At 53.3% G+C, this 17,149-nt stretch overlaps 7 protein-coding genes across 7 annotated transcripts; 4 read left to right on the forward strand and 3 right to left on the reverse strand.

Moving 5' to 3' along the window:
- Positions 1-797: 797 nt before the first annotated feature.
- Positions 798-2,448, reverse strand: UV8b_01911 (uncharacterized protein; the record flags this gene model as incomplete). Its single annotated transcript, XM_043139409.1, has 6 exons — positions 798-1,336; positions 1,439-1,494; positions 1,540-1,645; positions 1,775-2,212; positions 2,267-2,335; positions 2,400-2,448. The coding sequence occupies 6 exons, from the start codon at positions 2,446-2,448 to the stop codon at positions 798-800; spliced, it is 1,257 nt and encodes a 418-aa protein (XP_042995343.1).
- A 494-nt stretch (positions 2,449-2,942) lies between these two features.
- Positions 2,943-3,998, forward strand: UV8b_01912 (uncharacterized protein; the record flags this gene model as incomplete). Its single annotated transcript, XM_043139410.1, has 1 exon — positions 2,943-3,998. The coding sequence occupies one exon, from the start codon at positions 2,943-2,945 to the stop codon at positions 3,996-3,998; it is 1,056 nt and encodes a 351-aa protein (XP_042995344.1).
- Positions 3,999-4,270: 272 nt separating this feature from the next.
- UV8b_01913 (uncharacterized protein) lies at positions 4,271-4,710 on the reverse strand (the record flags this gene model as incomplete). Its single annotated transcript, XM_043139411.1, has 2 exons — positions 4,271-4,441; positions 4,531-4,710. 2 exons carry the CDS (start codon positions 4,708-4,710, stop codon positions 4,271-4,273), a joined length of 351 nt encoding a protein of 116 aa, XP_042995345.1.
- A 1,034-nt stretch (positions 4,711-5,744) lies between these two features.
- UV8b_01914 (uncharacterized protein) lies at positions 5,745-7,671 on the reverse strand (the record flags this gene model as incomplete). Its single annotated transcript, XM_043139412.1, has 2 exons — positions 5,745-7,340; positions 7,408-7,671. 2 exons carry the CDS (start codon positions 7,669-7,671, stop codon positions 5,745-5,747), a joined length of 1,860 nt encoding a protein of 619 aa, XP_042995346.1.
- A 286-nt stretch (positions 7,672-7,957) lies between these two features.
- On the forward strand, positions 7,958-8,227 carry UV8b_01915 (uncharacterized protein; the record flags this gene model as incomplete). Its single annotated transcript, XM_043139413.1, has 1 exon — positions 7,958-8,227. The coding sequence occupies one exon, from the start codon at positions 7,958-7,960 to the stop codon at positions 8,225-8,227; it is 270 nt and encodes an 89-aa protein (XP_042995347.1).
- A 1,175-nt stretch (positions 8,228-9,402) lies between these two features.
- UV8b_01916 (uncharacterized protein) lies at positions 9,403-12,862 on the forward strand (the record flags this gene model as incomplete). Its single annotated transcript, XM_043139414.1, has 4 exons — positions 9,403-9,561; positions 9,627-10,812; positions 10,910-12,253; positions 12,324-12,862. 4 exons carry the CDS (start codon positions 9,403-9,405, stop codon positions 12,860-12,862), a joined length of 3,228 nt encoding a protein of 1,075 aa, XP_042995348.1.
- A 707-nt stretch (positions 12,863-13,569) lies between these two features.
- On the forward strand, positions 13,570-16,103 carry UV8b_01917 (uncharacterized protein; the record flags this gene model as incomplete). The annotated part of the gene is made up of 2 exons (XM_043139415.1): positions 13,570-14,802; positions 14,919-16,103. The coding sequence occupies 2 exons, from the start codon at positions 13,570-13,572 to the stop codon at positions 16,101-16,103; spliced, it is 2,418 nt and encodes an 805-aa protein (XP_042995349.1).
- Positions 16,104-17,149: the final 1,046 nt, after the last annotated feature.

Below are 17,149 nucleotides of genomic sequence, written 5' to 3' on the forward strand. Positions count from 1 at the left end.
CGCAAGCAAGGACGCGAGATATAAGAGACGAGGGAAGTGGATCAAGTCAGCCGTGGATGCTTTGTGGATGCTTTGTGGATGCTTTGGCTCGGGCCAGACAAAGGGAACCTGGACAATGGCATTGCTGGGATGCGCAGCAGCAACGTACCACCAGTACGCTCGGTCATACCATCATAGTTGACAAGTACCCCGTACCTGGGGAGGGTACCTCCCAGCGCAGGGTTAGGAGGTACCCGAGGACCTAGAAAGACAAATGAAACCTGTCAATGCGTCCGGTCGTGATACACACAGCACAGCAACCATCATCTCTTGCACCTGCCAGGGCAAGGTCATGCGAGGCTAAATCAGCGTTTTTTATTCCCATAGTTTCTCTTTCATCTAACTTATTTCTATGGCTATTTTCGTATTTTTTTTTCTGCTCTCTCGCTCCTGATAAGCCATCTGTCGCCCCCCCCCCCCCCCGCCCCCCTCGAGCATCGTCGCTCGTCGCGTCTTCCCAACTTGAAGCCGCCCTGTTTGTAACTGTTGCAACTGCGCGCCGTGGACGCCCAGTGCCCGAACTGCCATGTACATCGCTTCGGAGCAGCGTCTTTTTCATGACTCATTAATGCTTCAGGAAAGGAAAAGAAAAGAAGAGAGACACTAGGCACGTGTACCGCACCGAGGCCCGATCGATCCAACCAAGCCTTGTGGCAGCATCCATACTTCCCCCAAGGTAGATGGATATACTAAACTTACGAGCTGAAGAGTCAACAAACAAAAAAAAGTCTCGAGCAGTCGAGGCTGAAAACCAGGGTTTAGAGGCGTATAAAATCGGGTTGGTTCTCAAAATCAGAGTCGTCCGACTCTGCATCAATCAACTCTGCCACGTCATCTGAATCGACGTCATCAGAGCCAGTCGTCTCCTCATCGCTGGAGACGTCGTCATCTGCAGCCACATCGGTCTGGAATATCTTGCTTCGAAGAACGCTTGCTCTTTCACGGTGAAGAAGTTTACATCCCTTGGTCTTGCAGACGCCCGTGTTGCTAAAGTCGGGGCACTCAAACACATGGCGGGCGCTGCAGTCGCTTCCCTCGGGACAGTAGCCGTAGAAGCCAAACGCCTCGCAGACCGGGGAACTAGGGGCAGCTTTGGAGTGGGTATATGGGCAGTCGGGTTTGGTGCAGTGGCCTTTTGCATAATGCAGACAATCCGGGACGCGCTCCGCCTTTACATCATGGGAGAGGTCGCAAGACTCGCCGTTTGGACACTTGCCGTCCTTCAGAAAGTCCTTGCAGACGGCCACCTTGGCAGGGTCATGCTGGTATCGACAGTACGGGCCTTTGCCACAGGAACCTGCGTTTACACCGTCAGTACAAATCCAAGCACCACGTACCCGAGGTCATCTCCGTGGTATGAGAATGCTGCTTCGATCCATTCGGGAAAATAAAATATTACCAGTCGTTGAGAATGTTTTGCAGGGTTGCGACGTCTTTGTGCAGATACCGGATCGTCTGTTCAACGTCAGCACCTCGCTCACCATGCGGTTGGCGACATACCGTTGGTCTTGGACGATTCTATTTGCTATGAGATTGCCTGTTTTCGTCCGATGGAACCTGACCCCGGCTACCAACGTCGACTTTGGCGTGGCGGAATGCCGATCGTCTGAGTTTGGGGCAAGGGCGGGGCAGCTTGCATTAGTTTCTCCTTTAACCAAGTTTGATGCCTCCGGCCTGGCTGTTGCCCTGTTTTTTTTTTTTTTTTTAATTTTTTTTTTTTCAGATTCGCACTAACCGGCGGATTTGACGAGCTTCTTGCCTCCTTCAACTACGTGGAACCGGATGCCCTCAATTATTATTTCGTTTCTTGCTGCGGATGAATTAGGATTAGCAGTCATGTTGCCCGCGTTGGCCTGATGACGCAGAAAGTCGTTGAATCGTGACTTTTCGAGCTTCTTGCGAGTTTGCAGCTTCTTTTTCCTCGTCTCTTCAATGGCTTTGGCACGAGAGTTTGTCTCCTTCTCGTAGACATTCGCGTTGATGAGCTGGCGATGGCGGTCGTTCCTGGATACCCAGCAGCTGTTACCAGCCGTTGGGCCCGGACTGGAATCGTTCGAATCGGAGGCCTGTGGTGCTTGATTCAGATGAAGCGTGCGATGGCGGTGGCCACTTTGCGGCCGTCCGACTCTGTAGGAGCCTCGAGAATAAGCGCCTCGTCCCCGGTAAGCATGTCCTTTTTGCCGCGGTTAGCATCATCGGAGCAAGAATGCATAAAGAGGACACCAACTACTATATTGATTCGGCGGTTGACTGGCTAAAGCGATGGTTTGTTGGCTTTTGTATCTGTTGATTTGGCCTAGCAGCAGTCAGTGGAAGGAAGACGCGACAGCTGGCGACAAAAATGGTGGGAGATTGCGCACCCGCGAGTTGCCCGATGCGAGCCAACAAATCCTTCTCCTCTTCAGACATGATGAGAGGGCAGCAAAAGTTGAAGGAGGTGATGGGGAGGTTGCAGCGGTGTCGGCAGACACGGTAGGGAAAGTCCGCAGCGGTGCGTCCGTTGCGATAGGGGTGTGATGGAGGAGGGAGACGCGAGGAGGAGGAATGACGGCATGAAGTTCAAATTCTTGCGCAGAGTTATATGCTTAGTCAGCGGCAAGCGTGCGCGCTAGCGCCAAAGCGGGTTTTGGCTTGCATTCCAATGGCGCAGCGTTAAACCTCCCCGTCTTGACGAAACTGGTCTGGTCTGGTCGATCTTGATTGGGTCAAATACCTACCTACCTTTCCCGTGAATGAATGCTCAGATTATTGAGCCCTGTACTCCCGTACCCATCGTTGATAAATTTCGCATCCAACGTTCACTGCCAGCCACGCTCCGACTGCTGCTGCAAACAGAATTCCGTGGATGGATACGGACCTTGGACCTGCACAACGCGCAAGGCCCCAAGGTCTCTCCCCCCATGATGGCATCATCATGGGAGCTGCTGGATGAAAAGGCCGAGGCAGAGCTTCACAAGCTGCGGCTACTCAACGTCGAAGAGAAGCCTTTCAAGCGCATCACCAAGCGTCTTGCCGCAATCTCCTCCGTCGTGTCCACGTCCACGACAACGACCCAAGACAGCGCGTCGAGCCAAAACGGCGACGGCTCGGCCAGCGCAGCGCCTCGGGACTCCGTCAAGGAAGACCTCACGCTCGACTTTGCCGCCTTTGACAGCAGCATCGCCCGCCTGCAGTTCCTCCACGAGGCTAATGAGCGCGAGCGCGAGCGGTACGCCGCCGATCAGAAACGCATCCTCGCGGAATGCCGAGCCGTCCGGACCAACAATGGGCAACTGAGGGTGCAGCTCGACGCTGCGAGGGCGACGCTCGCCCGGCGGAAGAAGTTTGACGAGCTGGCCGAGAGGATCACGTCCAACAGGTTGCTGCGCCCGCGCGAGGATCAGCTTGCCAATCTGTCAAAGCTGGAAGATGAATGCAGGGACCTGGAGCGAGAAAGCGAAACCTACAAGGAAACGTGGCAGGAGCGCAGAGACCAGTTCAACAGAATCATGGAGGAAGGCATGATGCTGAGGCGGCAGATTCGTGACGAGAAGGAGGAAGTGGACCGGCGCGAGGGTATGAACGAGGAGGGAGAAGATGACGCTGATCCCGACAGGGACGGGACGACACCACGACTAGCAGCTAGTGAGATTGCAACACCGCGGCCCGACGGCGAAGCCCAGGACAAACCTGAAGGCGAAGAAGAAGACAACAACAACCCTGACCTCGCAGATACCGGAACTCTCGCCGCCGGGACGCCGGCCCCGGTAAGAGACGTCAGATCCGCCCACAGGCTGGCTCGATCTGCAGCGTCTGCGCCGCGAACCGCGGGGCAGCATTTGCAAGCTTCCAGCGGTGCGTCACGTTCGAATCAAAATTACCAGAGAAGCGCAGATGTCGACATGGAAAATCAAGAAGAGGTTGAAGAGCCAGGGCGAGATGAAAATATGGGCGGGGATGAAATGGAGGTTGACGAGTAAGAAATACACTTTTTGCTCTCGCGCACCAAGGCCTTGTGCCTATCCTTGGATCAATGTACAGTAATTTGAAAACGAGATACCACGAAGCAATCATCACCAAATGTCTTGTGCCGTGCCATTGACCCCTTGGGGTTTTGAAAACGTAGAACTGCGGTAAAAGCAATGAATACTTGGGGAGCAGAAACTGGCACGCAAGCTGGCACAAACTCCCCGTGTGTCATGAGCACCGGCGTACATCCTGACTCAAGTTCAGTCCTCCACGATGCCTCTCCTTATTCAAGGGACGCTTCGGCATCTCGCAAGACTTTCCTCGCACTCTCCAACTCGTCGGAACCGCCCGCCTCTTCAGCCAAGGCAATCTGATCCTTCAGCTTTGCCACGGCAGTCTTGATCCTCTCCCGCAACGGGGCAAAAACAGCCCTGGTTTGCTCAAGAGCAGTTCTCTTGCAGTCAAAAATGAAAGAAGAAAAGAAAGGGTCAGCTTCTTCGTCAGCGACACCCGTCTTCTCCCAACGCAAAAGTGCAGACTCACGTTCTGCTTGAGCATAAACGCGGCGTTGCCGTCGTCGTCATTGTCCCCCTTCTGCACACTCTCTTCCAGTCTAGCTATCTCGGCCTCTTGGCTGCCAAGCTCCGTGTGATACGACGCTTCTTCCTTCAGCAAGCGTGTCACAGAGCCGCTGGCGATGGCAAGCTGTGATGGAGCGGGCATCTTGACGTGGCGCCTGATGAGCCCGAGGTTCGTGACTTTTGCCGGTTTCGCACGGCCTGATAACAGGGAGGGACTTGCGAGAAAGGGTGGAACAGTGAATGGCCGATGGACGATGTCCCGGGGTGTTGGCTGTTGGCACAGAGTAGCTCTTGTTTTGCTTGGAGATTTGCCAAGAAAGCAAGTTTGGTTGGTGCCTGTTGCCAGGGTCAAAGGCGCATTCAGCACTGACGCCTGGAGCCGGGAGGGGTGGCAATGGTCCAGTCTCTCTGGTGGGACAAGCAATGCAGACTGGATGGATGCCCGAGCCGCAACGCACACGGCAGCCGCGACACAGACACATGTCACAGCACTGGGGAAAGAGGCGCCGCTGATTGACGTGCATTTCGAGAAACTTGGTGCCAAAGACGAAAGAGACGACTCCCAGCTTGCGCTCCCTCCCTCATCATCACATCATCACTTTGTGTCGCGGCATGGCATTCGTATTCGTCCAAATGGTAAAACTATCTAAAAGAGAATCATTCATTGTCTTTGCTATGTACACGAACTCGTGCAAAGAATAAGAAAAAAGGGGAAAGAACGAAAGAAAGAAAGAAAGAAAGAAAGAAAGAAAGATGGAAAGGCCTCATCTCATGCCTTCGAAAAAGGCCATGCCTCCTCCTCGCCTCCCTCCGCTGAGAAGCATCTTCCTCTTCTTCCGTGCTCGGCTCCCTGCCGTCCAAACCCTCCAAGCCCTCCCTCCGTTTTCCTGGGACCCTCCGATCCAGATCAGTAGTGTTTCGTCGCACACTCCCAATGGTATCTCCTTATGCAACGCCGCGAACGCCATCTGGGAATCATCAAACAATCCCATGTCCAGCTAGTGTGAAACCATGTATAATACACCAGCACACAGGCAAACTTTCCCTGCCCCGAGCTGTCGGGACAGCCCAAAAGCCCCGCCATAATCATGTTTGTTTGTTTGCAGATATGTTTCACCTCCATCGACAGCTAGGGGAGGGGAAACGTTTCGCCTTTTTTCCCCCAGCTCATGCTCCCTAAGCCTCCACAGCAACCGCGGTCGCACTGACTGCCGCAGGCTCAGGCTCGTTTTGATCTGAAATTTCGCCACCTGCCTCACGTTCAGCCCAGTCTCCCCAGAGACCTCGCTTGCCCCGGACTCTGATCGGGGCTCCCAGCTCGGGCCCTTGCTCTACTTTTATGGCATCCTTGGTCGCGAGCACAAGGCACTCGAAAAACATCTTCGTTGCCTCTGCCTTGGTTGTTTGGCTTTCCGGCAGCAGGTTCTGAAAGACGACAGAGCTCTTCTTCCGCCTCTCCGCATTCGTCGCCGCCTCGGCCCCGAACAGGTCCCGGAGAATGTGTACGGCGTGCTTAGTGCCAATAGACACCGGGCCGCTGTCCTGAGGATGCACAATCGGGGCTGTGGTATCGTCAAACGCATTCATCGGACTGCTGTCGCGCTCATAGTCATTGTTGTCGTCCACGGCAGGTATCTCCAGGACCGTACCGTCGGTTCCCATAGTCTGGTCGGCCAAGCCATTGTCTCCAAAGCCGAAATCTGTGTCGTCTCCGAGTTCGAGTCGCGGCGATTTTGCGGCACCGTGGTCGCTGTCAACATCGGCAACGCCGCTGTCACGCTTCCGCTTGAGTTCGCTCAATCCTCGGACAGTATCCAGGGACAACATGCCTCGAAGTTCGGGTGCCCACGCTGAACTGCGACCTTCAGTCATGATGGACGATACGAATCCCCCGCTCTTCTGCATCTCCATCAGAGCAAGCAGAAAGGGGTCGCGTGGAAGGAATGAGGCGGGTTTGATGATGTTTTGCCTGTCAGCCTGCTGCTGTTTGATATGGCTACCGGAGAGGGCTATTTCGTCATCGGGCATCATGATCTTTTGCTTCTTTGACCGTTGAGCTGGTCTCCGAACAATGGTGAGCTCTACATCTTCTACAGGCTCATACAGGTCGGTGTGGTTGTGACGTGCGTATTCAGCTTCGACTTCCTGGGCCAGTCTCTCGTCAATGTCGGAAAGTGGTGATTCCGATATTCTTTCGCGATTAATGTCCGCAGCTGTTGAAGTCATCCCAGGAATCGTGGATTGGTCGCCAGCGTTGAAACCAAACTCATCGTCTCCGCCCATGGGGATATCGTTGTCTCCTTCGGCGATCCTAACTGGCAATTCAGTCACATCGGCAGTGTCCTTGCGAGGCACGATGTCCAGTTCACTAAAGACGTCATCTTCCACGTCCCGGGCTGGTGGTGCATCTCGACCTATTTCGATGCTTTGGCTGACGCCGTCATCCATAGATATGCCAAAGTCAAGGTCGAGCTCCAGACCTTCCATCGGCAAAAACTCGTCGGCATCTTGGCTGTTGTTTCCTTGTAAGAACTGGCTGAGCTCAAAGTCTTCTTGTAGGTTGATGTCTCTGTTATTGCCGGCACGCCCTTTATTGCGTCCAACTGGAGTAGCCGTGATGTCATCAACCTGCGAGAGTAACCACGACGCGTCTGGAGGTGGCGGTAACTCTAAATTATCATACGGCGTAATGCGATCGGGCAGAAGCAACGCTTCGCGGTTGGGCAGTTGAAGATTCGCAGCCAAGTCATTGTTTCCGCTAGACCGGAACGCCTAGAATCGACGCATTAGCAATCCCAGGGGGTTGGTTATTGCGCAGTGGGGGCTTGGGAGAAGTTACCATTTTTATCTTCATCATGGCTTCATTGCAGTCATCGAGCAAGTAACGTGTCTTTCGTTGGTATATTCTGACAACGCCGAGCAGAAGCTGGCCACTCAACCGCAGGGCCATGGGGGCTTGGTTGGGAGTGATGATTGCCTCGACGCTGTCGGTAACATTGGACTGAAGGATATGGTTCTTGGATAATTTGCGTTCCAAGTTTGCGGAAAGCCAGACGCGAGCAAGAGGCCCGCTCTTCTGGAGGAGCGTCTCCGAGTAGAACATGGTTGCGCGTTGCGACGCTACACCGCTACTCGAAAACCTCGAAGAGAGCGAGCAGATGGCAGTTTATGTTGAAAAGCAAGGGGCGATTCGTGTTTTTTTGGTGAGCAAAATATCGGGCGTTGGTTGTTGGCTGGGAGCGAAGGCGAGCGAGCACGACGAAGGTACGACCGGGGGGGGGGGGTAGGTATTCTCGCGTCTGCGGAGAATAAACAAGAGTCGGGGACCCGCGTCGACAATCTACAACGCGCAGGGAAAAGCGCGCTGGGTCATGGAGTAAGCGAAAGCAATGGTTCGAGTGATCGGCCAGATTTTGCGACCAGAGCGACGGCGAATGGAGGCGTCGGACGAACGCGAAAGCAAAATGGATGGTGGCGATGATGCAGACTGGAAGAGCGGCGTGGTCGTAGGGACGGTCGGATTTCTTGGATCTAAAATGGCGTGGCTGGTCGGTCAGTGGAAGGTGGGCGGGCTGTCGGTTGCGGCCCATCTGAGACTCCTCCTCCCAGCCGTTCCTTCTGTCTGGTGTGCATGTCTCCACGTCAACAGTGTCACGTGATGGCGGGTCACCTGCCAGTTCGCTATACGCTAGCACTAAGACTCCTGGGAATTGACAGGTATGTACCTACCTAGGTAGGTACCTCACGACTAGCATAACAATGGGAGCTAAATACCCTCTATAATGGCTATTGCAGCTAGTGCAGCTATCAATTGCTATCAGATATAATATACACGCCTAGTTGGAAGGTTGCGCCAAATGATTGGGCGCACTGCACTACTGCTGCTGTGCGCCAACTTGGTGTTTGTTCTCAGCAACTATTGCTTTTATAGGGCAAAGAAACGGCCGTTGCTAGCGCAACGTATCGTAGATAGGGTTCTTGGGGCTGTGGGATGCTTCTATAGAATTGGGTTGTAGATGCCTGGCGTATTTAAATCTGATAAGGTGCTATTGATTATGCCGAGTGTGCCAGTCCATTAGGTACCTATAGGTAACTAAACGTCTGGTGCTTGGATCTCAGCCCCAAGTCAACAACCATCATGAGCGTTTTTTCAGCTCCGTGTGCATCGCTTGCTTTCCAGATCCGTACGTAGTTACCCCAGTCGTTAGATGAACATCCATACCTTGTCTGGACTCTAAAATAGCTATTCGTCGTACGTCCTCTGCAGGATAGCACAAAGTTCAAACTGCTCCCTGCCCGCGTTATCATGCAACTACCAAGGTACATGTAGGTACCTAAGTTGCCAGCTCTAGGTACCTACCTAGGTACCTGGCAAGTGTGGGCCGCGACATAGCACAATGCGTCTGGTCAATGCGATACATAGGGCTCTTGGATTGGTGGCCTGCTTAGCGCACGACGGCAGCTATCCGGGGACGCCCCACACAAGTACCACGTATCCGTAGTCTTCAGGCCTTCTGGATTCTCACAACATAACCTTGGACACATCCATTCATTTTCGTCAAACACTGCGCATCATTGTCAGTCTTTCTCGCTGTTCTCTCCCGCCAAGAGATCCAGCTGCTGTGTTTCCCGGCTACTTGCACCCTTGGATTCCTTTCCTACCCGAACCATACATGCCATTAACCTGCCTGCATGCTTGGTATTGTCTCCTCTGGCAGTCTCCTCTGGCATCATCCTCTCCCTTCCATGAAGGCGCGCGTTAAATAACCTGTTCACTCCGAAGACCCCCCATGCTGTACCAGTACTGAAAGCCATCGGCTCCTCGTCCGCGACGATGCAGATACCATGGCTCGAGCGCGGCAGGTCAAGTCAGGAGATGCTGCTTCCCACGTCTGGTCTTCCCGCCGTTACTGAGCTCTCAACGCTCGATTCGCGTGACCGTGAATTGTCCGATCAGCGACGTCATGTCCGGGCCACCTCATCACACGCAAGAGTATGCAGCTTCGAGTTTCCACCGAATCATCTGCTTGGGAGAGGTTCTTGACTGACAATGCCCAGGGGGTCGCAGAGGAATTTTCCTTCATGATGCCGAGCGAAGCCGCAGCCAGACTACGGACATCATTAACACACGGATTGACCGCCGCCGATGCGTTGAAACGACTGGGCGAGTACGGTCCGAATGAAATCCCACACGAAGAGCCCGAGCCTCTGTGGATTCGATTCCTGAAGCAATTTCAAGAGCCCCTCATCATACTACTCCTTGTTTCTGCAGCAATGTCACTCCTGCTGGGGAACTTGGACGATGCCGTGAGCATCACGGTTGCCGTCACCATAGTTGTGACGGTAGGCTTCATCCAGGAGTATCGATCAGAAAAGTCAATTGAGGCGTTAAACCACCTGGTGCCCAATCACGCGCACCTGGTACGTGGGGGAAGCGGGAAACCATCGGCCAACATGCCCAAATCGCCAGCGTGGCCAGCTCCGGGTGATGCTGGGATTGACAAACCCCGCAGCCCCGGGGTAGAAGTGCCCATAGAGGAAGGCCTGGACACTGTTTCAACCAAGGTCATGGCTGGTCAGCTCGTACCCGGTGATTTGGTTCTATTCACCACAGGCGATCGAATCCCTGCGGATATTCGCGTCACCAAGGCGGTCGATTTGACGATTGATGCATCCAACTTGACGGGTGAAACGGAACCCGTTCGCGTCACTGCTGAAACACGGTCAAGAAGAATAAATACCGAAGGGTTGAATCATCTACAGCTTCCACGGCCATCGGCAGTAGCGCTGGATGGAAGTCACCCCAGAGACGATGGAAGTGAGATCCACAACATTGCATACATGGGAACACTGGTCACATCTGGTTACGGCCAGGGTGTTGTGTTCGCAACCGGAGGAAATACACACTTCGGCACCATTGCAACAAGCGTTTCTGGTACTGAAAGCCCACGTTCCCCGCTTCAGCTGTCAATGGATGAGCTAGGCGGACAGTTAAGCAAGGCTTCGTTTGTTGTTATAGGGCTCATCTCGTTCGTTGGCTGGTTGCAGGGCAAGCAGCTGTTGGAAATCTTCACCATCTCCATCTCGCTTGCTGTTGCTGCTATCCCCGAGGGACTTCCAATCATTGTCACAGTAACTCTAGCTCTTGGCGTCCATCGAATGGCGCGACATAATGCCATCGTGCGCAGAATGCCCAAGGTGGAGACGCTGGGCTCAGTCAATGTGGTTTGCACTGATAAGACTGGTAAGTCACTCGTATCCAGGCCATTCTAGTACTTTGCTTGGAATTACTGTATACAGTTTCTGGGGTCAGAAGTATAGCAAGACTCACCTACTTGCAGGCACCCTGACAACCAACCACATGACGACGTCCGAAATGTGGTATTTTGGAGTTGAAAAAGCCGTTGACATCCTCTCCGACACCGACGCACTTGACAATATGACCACCCCCACTGCTTTGAGAATCATGAGGATCGGCAACATCGCAAATAATGCGCGACTTGCTCGAAAATATACAGAAAGCGGTGCCGCCGCTTCTGCCGTCTTGACGTCAACGCTTGGCCGTGGTCAGGTGGCTACGGCATCAAGGTGGGTTGGTCAACCGACGGATGTGGCCATGCTGGATATGCTCGATAAGTTCGGGGAACATGACGTTCGCGAATCCGTGGGACCTCGGGTGACGGAAACGCCATTCAGCTCTGAGAGAAAATGGATGGGTGTGACTATTGGCGCCGACGCGAAGGGAGACAAGGAGTACGCTTACATGAAGGGCTCGGTAGAAAAAGTTCTTGCTGTGTGCAGCACCTACCTTGACCAGACTGGAAGAGAAATTGTGCTTGACTCGACAAGGCGTCAAGAAGCTTTGACTGCTGCGAATACAATGGCAAACAAGGGCCTGCGAGTACTTGCCTTCGCCAGCGGCGCGGTTTCTAAACCATTCAAAGGCCGGTCCGCAAGAGGAGGGGGGCCTTCAGGGGCTGGTACACCTGGCCTGGAAAGTAGCAACAGTTCACTTCAGCAGACCGACGAAGACACCTTCAAGGATTTGATCTTTGCCGGATTGGTTGGCATGAGTGATCCTCCCCGGCCTGGAGTGAGCCGTTCCATCAGAAGGCTTATGCGAGGCGGTGTAAAGGTGATTATGATCACTGGGGATGCGGAAGCCACAGCTCTTGCTATCGGCAAGCAGCTGGGAATGAACATTGCAGCAGCCAGTCAGCACTCGAGCAGCCAAGGTACTGTGCGGCCTGTGCTTCGAGGCGATGAAGTTGACAACATGTCGGAAGAAGACCTCGCGCTCGCCATGCAGCACACTACCATTTTCGCTCGAACAAATCCGGATCACAAACTGAAAATCGTTCGAGCCCTGCAGTCTCGCGGCGATATTGTCGCCATGACTGGAGATGGCGTTAACGATGCCCCCGCGCTGAAGAAGGCCGACATTGGCATTTCAATGGGACGTCACGGCACCGATGTTGCCAAAGAGGCTGCCGATATGATTCTCACCGACGATGATTTTTCGACCATTCTTCGCGCCATTGAGGAGGGCAAAGGCATCTTCAATAACATTCAGAATTTTCTGACGTTCCAGCTTAGTACCAGCGCTGCCAGCTTATCCCTTGTTCTCTTGTGCACGTTCTTCGGCTTCAAGATACCGCTCAATGCCATGCAGATTCTTTGGATCAGTACGCCTTCCCACCGACGCGATTTCTGTTCCCTGCTTCTTCTTTTTGACCATGCTGACCGAGTATTCAGACATCATAATGGACGGCCCCCCAGCCCAATCACTTGGTGTGGAAAAGGTCGATCCCGACGTGATGAACCGTCCGCCACGCAGACGCAACGATGCTGTGCTCACCAAGGCGGTTCTGATGCGCGTGCTGACGTCTGCCACCTTCATCATGATTGGTACCATGATTATATACAGTCGCGAAAGGCTGGCGGATGGCCAAGTGACGCGACGTGACACAACCATGACATTTACTTGTTTTGTTTTCTTCGACATGTTCAACGCTTTGAGTTGCCGGTCCGAATCAAAGTCGTTCTTCAGGGGGGAAATCGGCGTCTTTGCGAACAACTTGTTCAACTGGGCGGTGTTCCTCAGTGTTGTCTGCCAACTGCTGGTGATTTACACGCCGTGGCTCCAGGAGGTGTTCCAGACAGAAGCAATCGGACTTGGCGACTTGCTTCGATTAGTTGTCCTCTGCAGCTCGGTATTCTGGGTCGACGAACTGCGCAAATACTTGAAGTATGGGAAACGGCGTTTGGACAATGGGTACAGCCAGGCTGTTTGAGGGGGAGGGGGGGGGGGGGGGGGGCATATGTGGAAAAAACTGGTGGTGGTCATCTTGCGTGTTTAGTAGAGCAGTTAAATAGTTAAGCGTCTGATAGCATAGAAGCTCGGCCGGAACGGTTGAGTATGTAAAAGAAGTAGAGGGCACCGAAAAGAGATCCTGACGTGAAGCTGCCAATGATGGTTTTCTTGTTCCATCTGGCAGGACAAGACGGGAACTTGCAACGTTGTTATAAGAGTAGGTTCACTGTACATATGTACCTACTGTACATACCTACTGCGCCGAGCAGGTTTCAGCAGCACGTATAGGGCACCATACGAATGATATGTCCAGTCTGGTTCCTACCTTTGACCTTAGGTACCTACCTAGGTACCTGTAAGGCTGCTGGCACGCCTCTGTGGGAACATTCAGGGAAGGGCACGGGCACGTGCCCCCCACCTGCACGACAACTCAACTGTAAGCATTTGGTACAGAGCACTCCGCTGGTATTTGATGTGCTGTAGAGACCGTGCCGGATCTTTCACGTTCGCTGCTATTGAATTGAATGTTTTGAAGGGACACGTACCCAGCGCCAAGGTGGAGTGACGACATCTTTCAAAGAATCCAATCGAGCAGACGCACGTCTTGATGCCAGGGCAGTTCACCAACATCCTCGTCGACAAACCCCAACGGAGCTATGCACCTCCGGCCGCACCACCTCGTCGTCAATGTCCGCCATCCAGAATCGCGCCACTCGCCGCCAAAGTCACAGCGACGATCCGGAACACGGCCAGACGACAGCGCTGCCTCTCCGTAATGTCTCCAGCGTGGCAGACCTGCACGCCGCGCTGGCTGCGTTGCATGACCGGGAATCAAAGATCAAGGCCCAGCTCGGCTCTATGATTGCTTCCAAGGCCGATGTGACCCGGGATCTCGGTCGGCTGGACCTGCTGCGAGCCGGACTTGGCGCCCAAGTCATCGCCGCCAGATCCATCAGCAACGACATGCTCTCTTCGGCAGCCGAGACCGCGGGCAAGCTGAGCAGCAGGGTGAAGCGCCTCGACCTCGAGAAGAGTCGCGTGGAGGATACGCTGGGGGTGGTGGAGCAAGTTGCCGAGCTCAAAGCCTGTGTCAATGGCGTGGTCGGCTCCATGGGCGCGCCCCAGGACTGGGAGGCGGCGGCGGCCTACCTGTCCAGAGCAAGCAGGGTTCCGGAGCACATTGTCAGAGGAGCTTTCGCCGCAAGCATAGTGCCGAGCGTGGAAGTCCCCGACCCGCCGTCAGTCACCTTGGAGAGCGCCAGAGAGTCGCTCTGCGGACTGTTTCTCCGCGAGTTCGAGAAGGCTGCGGGGGACGGGGACGGCACCAAGGTCACGCGCTTCTTCAAGCTGTTTCCCCTGATTGGGAGAACAGACGTCGGACTGGACGTGTATGGACGATATGTCTGTCAAGGAGTCGCGGGGACCGCTCGCGCCACTCTCAAGGACAGTTTGGGCGGCCAGGGCAGGAAGGAGGGCTTCTTTTATGCCAATGCATTGACAAAGCTATTTGAGCACATTGCGCAGATTGTCGAGAGTCATGGAGGCCTCGTAGAACGGCACTACGGTGCCGGCAAGATGGTCCGCGTGATTGAACGGCTGCAGATGGAGGCTGACATCCAAGGCGGCATCATTCTGGACACGTGGAGTGACGAAAGAGGCATCGACAGAAAGATGACTGACGTCAAAAGCTATCCCTTTTCCTTCCTTGTGCAAAGCTTCCTTCCGCAAGCTCCTCGGAGCGGAACCCCGAGAGGCGGAACCCCGAGAGTCAACTCTCCCTCCGTCGGAGGCCTGACCAACCCGCGTCCGAGTGAGGACGAGGGTGTCAACATGAAGGAGGTTGATGGGCTTTTGAGCGAAATTGCCGTCATGCTCAGCCGTTGGTCCCTGTACACACGGTTTCTGTCGGGAAAATGTATGGTGAGTCGTGAATCTCCTTGTTTATCCGGGGAGTTGAACATGCACCGGTCCAGTGAGCGGAAACGGACCACGAGTCTACGACAAAGAACTACATTAACCCCGTTTCTCTGCTACAGGATGGCAGTAACGAGGATACCGCCTTGGCTTTGCCCGACTTATTGATCAAGTCGAACCTGTACCGCAAAGTCTCCACGATGCTCACATCTCCGTACAATACCATGACCACCTTTTTCTTTCGCCGGTCCGTGGAGAAGGCTTTTCAGCTGGACGAGTACCCGACGGGCCTGTCCCTGAGCTTGAACAAGTCTCTTGAGGGTAATGCACCCTTCATCATCATGGCTGTGGACGATGTCATGTACATTGTCAACACTGTGATTCAAAAATCCATGTCGACATCGCAACGAGATGTCATTGCCTCTGTCATACCGGCTGTCGGCCGAGTCTTGGGCTCCGACTTCATTGGCATGATCCAACGCAAGATGCGAGACGAGTCATATCCTAAACCCGTCCTTCATGAGGGCTTTCCACCTGCAGAAAAGATCATTCAATTCATGGTGCTCATCAACAGTCTAGATGTTTCCAATCAATATCTGAGTAAGATTATTGGAGGCCGAATCATGTCCGAGGGGCCAACAAACGGTGCCACCTTGCAAGCATCTCTGGAGGGGGCTTTCCCATTTGACAAAGACGTGTCCTTTGTGGCCAATTCATTGCTTGCCTTGGAAAGCGGCTTCATCAGCAAATCATCGGAGCTCCTGAATGAGGGCGTGCAAGTTTTGTTCAGCCAGGTTGTCAAGCTTCGCCTACGGCCAGTTCTCAGCGAAACATTCCGCGACGCCGACTACGACTTGGGTGAAGAAGAATTCGCAGAGCTTGCTCGGCAGAACGACAATGACGAGCAAGATATTCTAGGTCAGGTCCGTCGACGATTCGAGCATGGCTGGGACCAGCTGATGAAGCCTATTGCGCGAATCATGACGCCTGGGACATTTAGCACTCTTCTGGAATTGACTGCTCGCTACTTGTCCAAGACTTTGGAGAGAAGAATCTTGACTTATGCTGGCAGAACAAGCTCGTTCGGCGCCGTCCGCATAGAGAGGGATTTTTCAGGCATCGTCAATATCGTCTCCAGGGGTGACTACAGGGTCAGGGAAGCTTTTGTCAAGGTAACCCAGCTACTCATGGTGGCTAACATGGAGGATGATGAATGGGAGGAGCTTGCCAATGGGGTGAACGGAAGTATAGAGTGGGTGTTGACGGAGGAAGAGCAGGGAAAGGCCAGAGGGCTGGTCAGGGGTTGAGACGGTGTGTTTTTATTTGGCGATAAGGGGCCGCGACACTTGCATGGAATGGGGGGAAAATCGATGACGGATATTTTGGGGAAAAAAAATTGGAGAGCGGATCAGTAATGAATGCCGTGATGACATTTCAAGATCTATGTAGCGAAGCGTCTTGATAAAGTAGGTGTTCAAAAGAACGCGAACAACCCCCCATCAACGCCATCACCACATTATTTTACACCTGGGCTATACAATATTGGAAGTTTCAGACAAGGCATAATAATGAAAGCAATATCTCATGAACACAACAGTTACCAAAACTATTAATAAAATCATAGCTTTCAGGCTAAAAAGCACATCGCGCACACGAAAATTCCGCAAGCACTGCCATAGAAGTTTCAATATAAAGTATATAATGTAAAAGAGATTCTGGTATTGCAACTTCCCATCGTAGGTGGATTAGATTGGGCTTGTGGTCTAGGGGTATGATCTTCGTTTCGCACCTGTGAACGCTCATTAGAGTGATCAGTAATAGTTGCCTATGAATGGTCCCGGGTTCAATTCCCGGCGAGTCCAAGCTTTTTGCTGTTGTTCCAGATTTTTATCATGATTTTTCCTATGGACTGACTGCCTTCGTGGTGAGTCACCGTTTTGATTTTTGTTGGTATGGCCATTTTATTTTCTTCTTCTGCCCGTTGAGCTAGTTATGCAGTTTTCCCGAGCATAGAGAATGTTTTACGGAGTACGTACGACTGGCTTCCTTTGATGGTGTGGAACACCCTCTGAAAAGTGGGTGGAAGCGAGCTTCCTTTCCGACAAAAAGTCTGAGTGCTACCAATCAACAACAACCTCTCTGTTATGACGAACCAACAACACGAACGTGCCATGACAAGATTTTTATTTCAGCTTCAATTTCGACCAATGCTCCCATGACAAGGTTTTCTGCGCCATCGTTCCTGCACGTCGCTTCCTTCGCTGTGGGAACTTGATGATTCGAAAATTTGCTGGTCGTCTCAACTCGTCACCACTCACTCGACTGCAAACTCCACAGCGTAGATCGGCTCGCG

This window comes from Ustilaginoidea virens, chromosome 2, assembly GCF_000687475.1.
Source record: "Ustilaginoidea virens chromosome 2, complete sequence".
NCBI classification, from domain to species: domain Eukaryota; kingdom Fungi; phylum Ascomycota; class Sordariomycetes; order Hypocreales; family Clavicipitaceae; genus Ustilaginoidea; species Ustilaginoidea virens.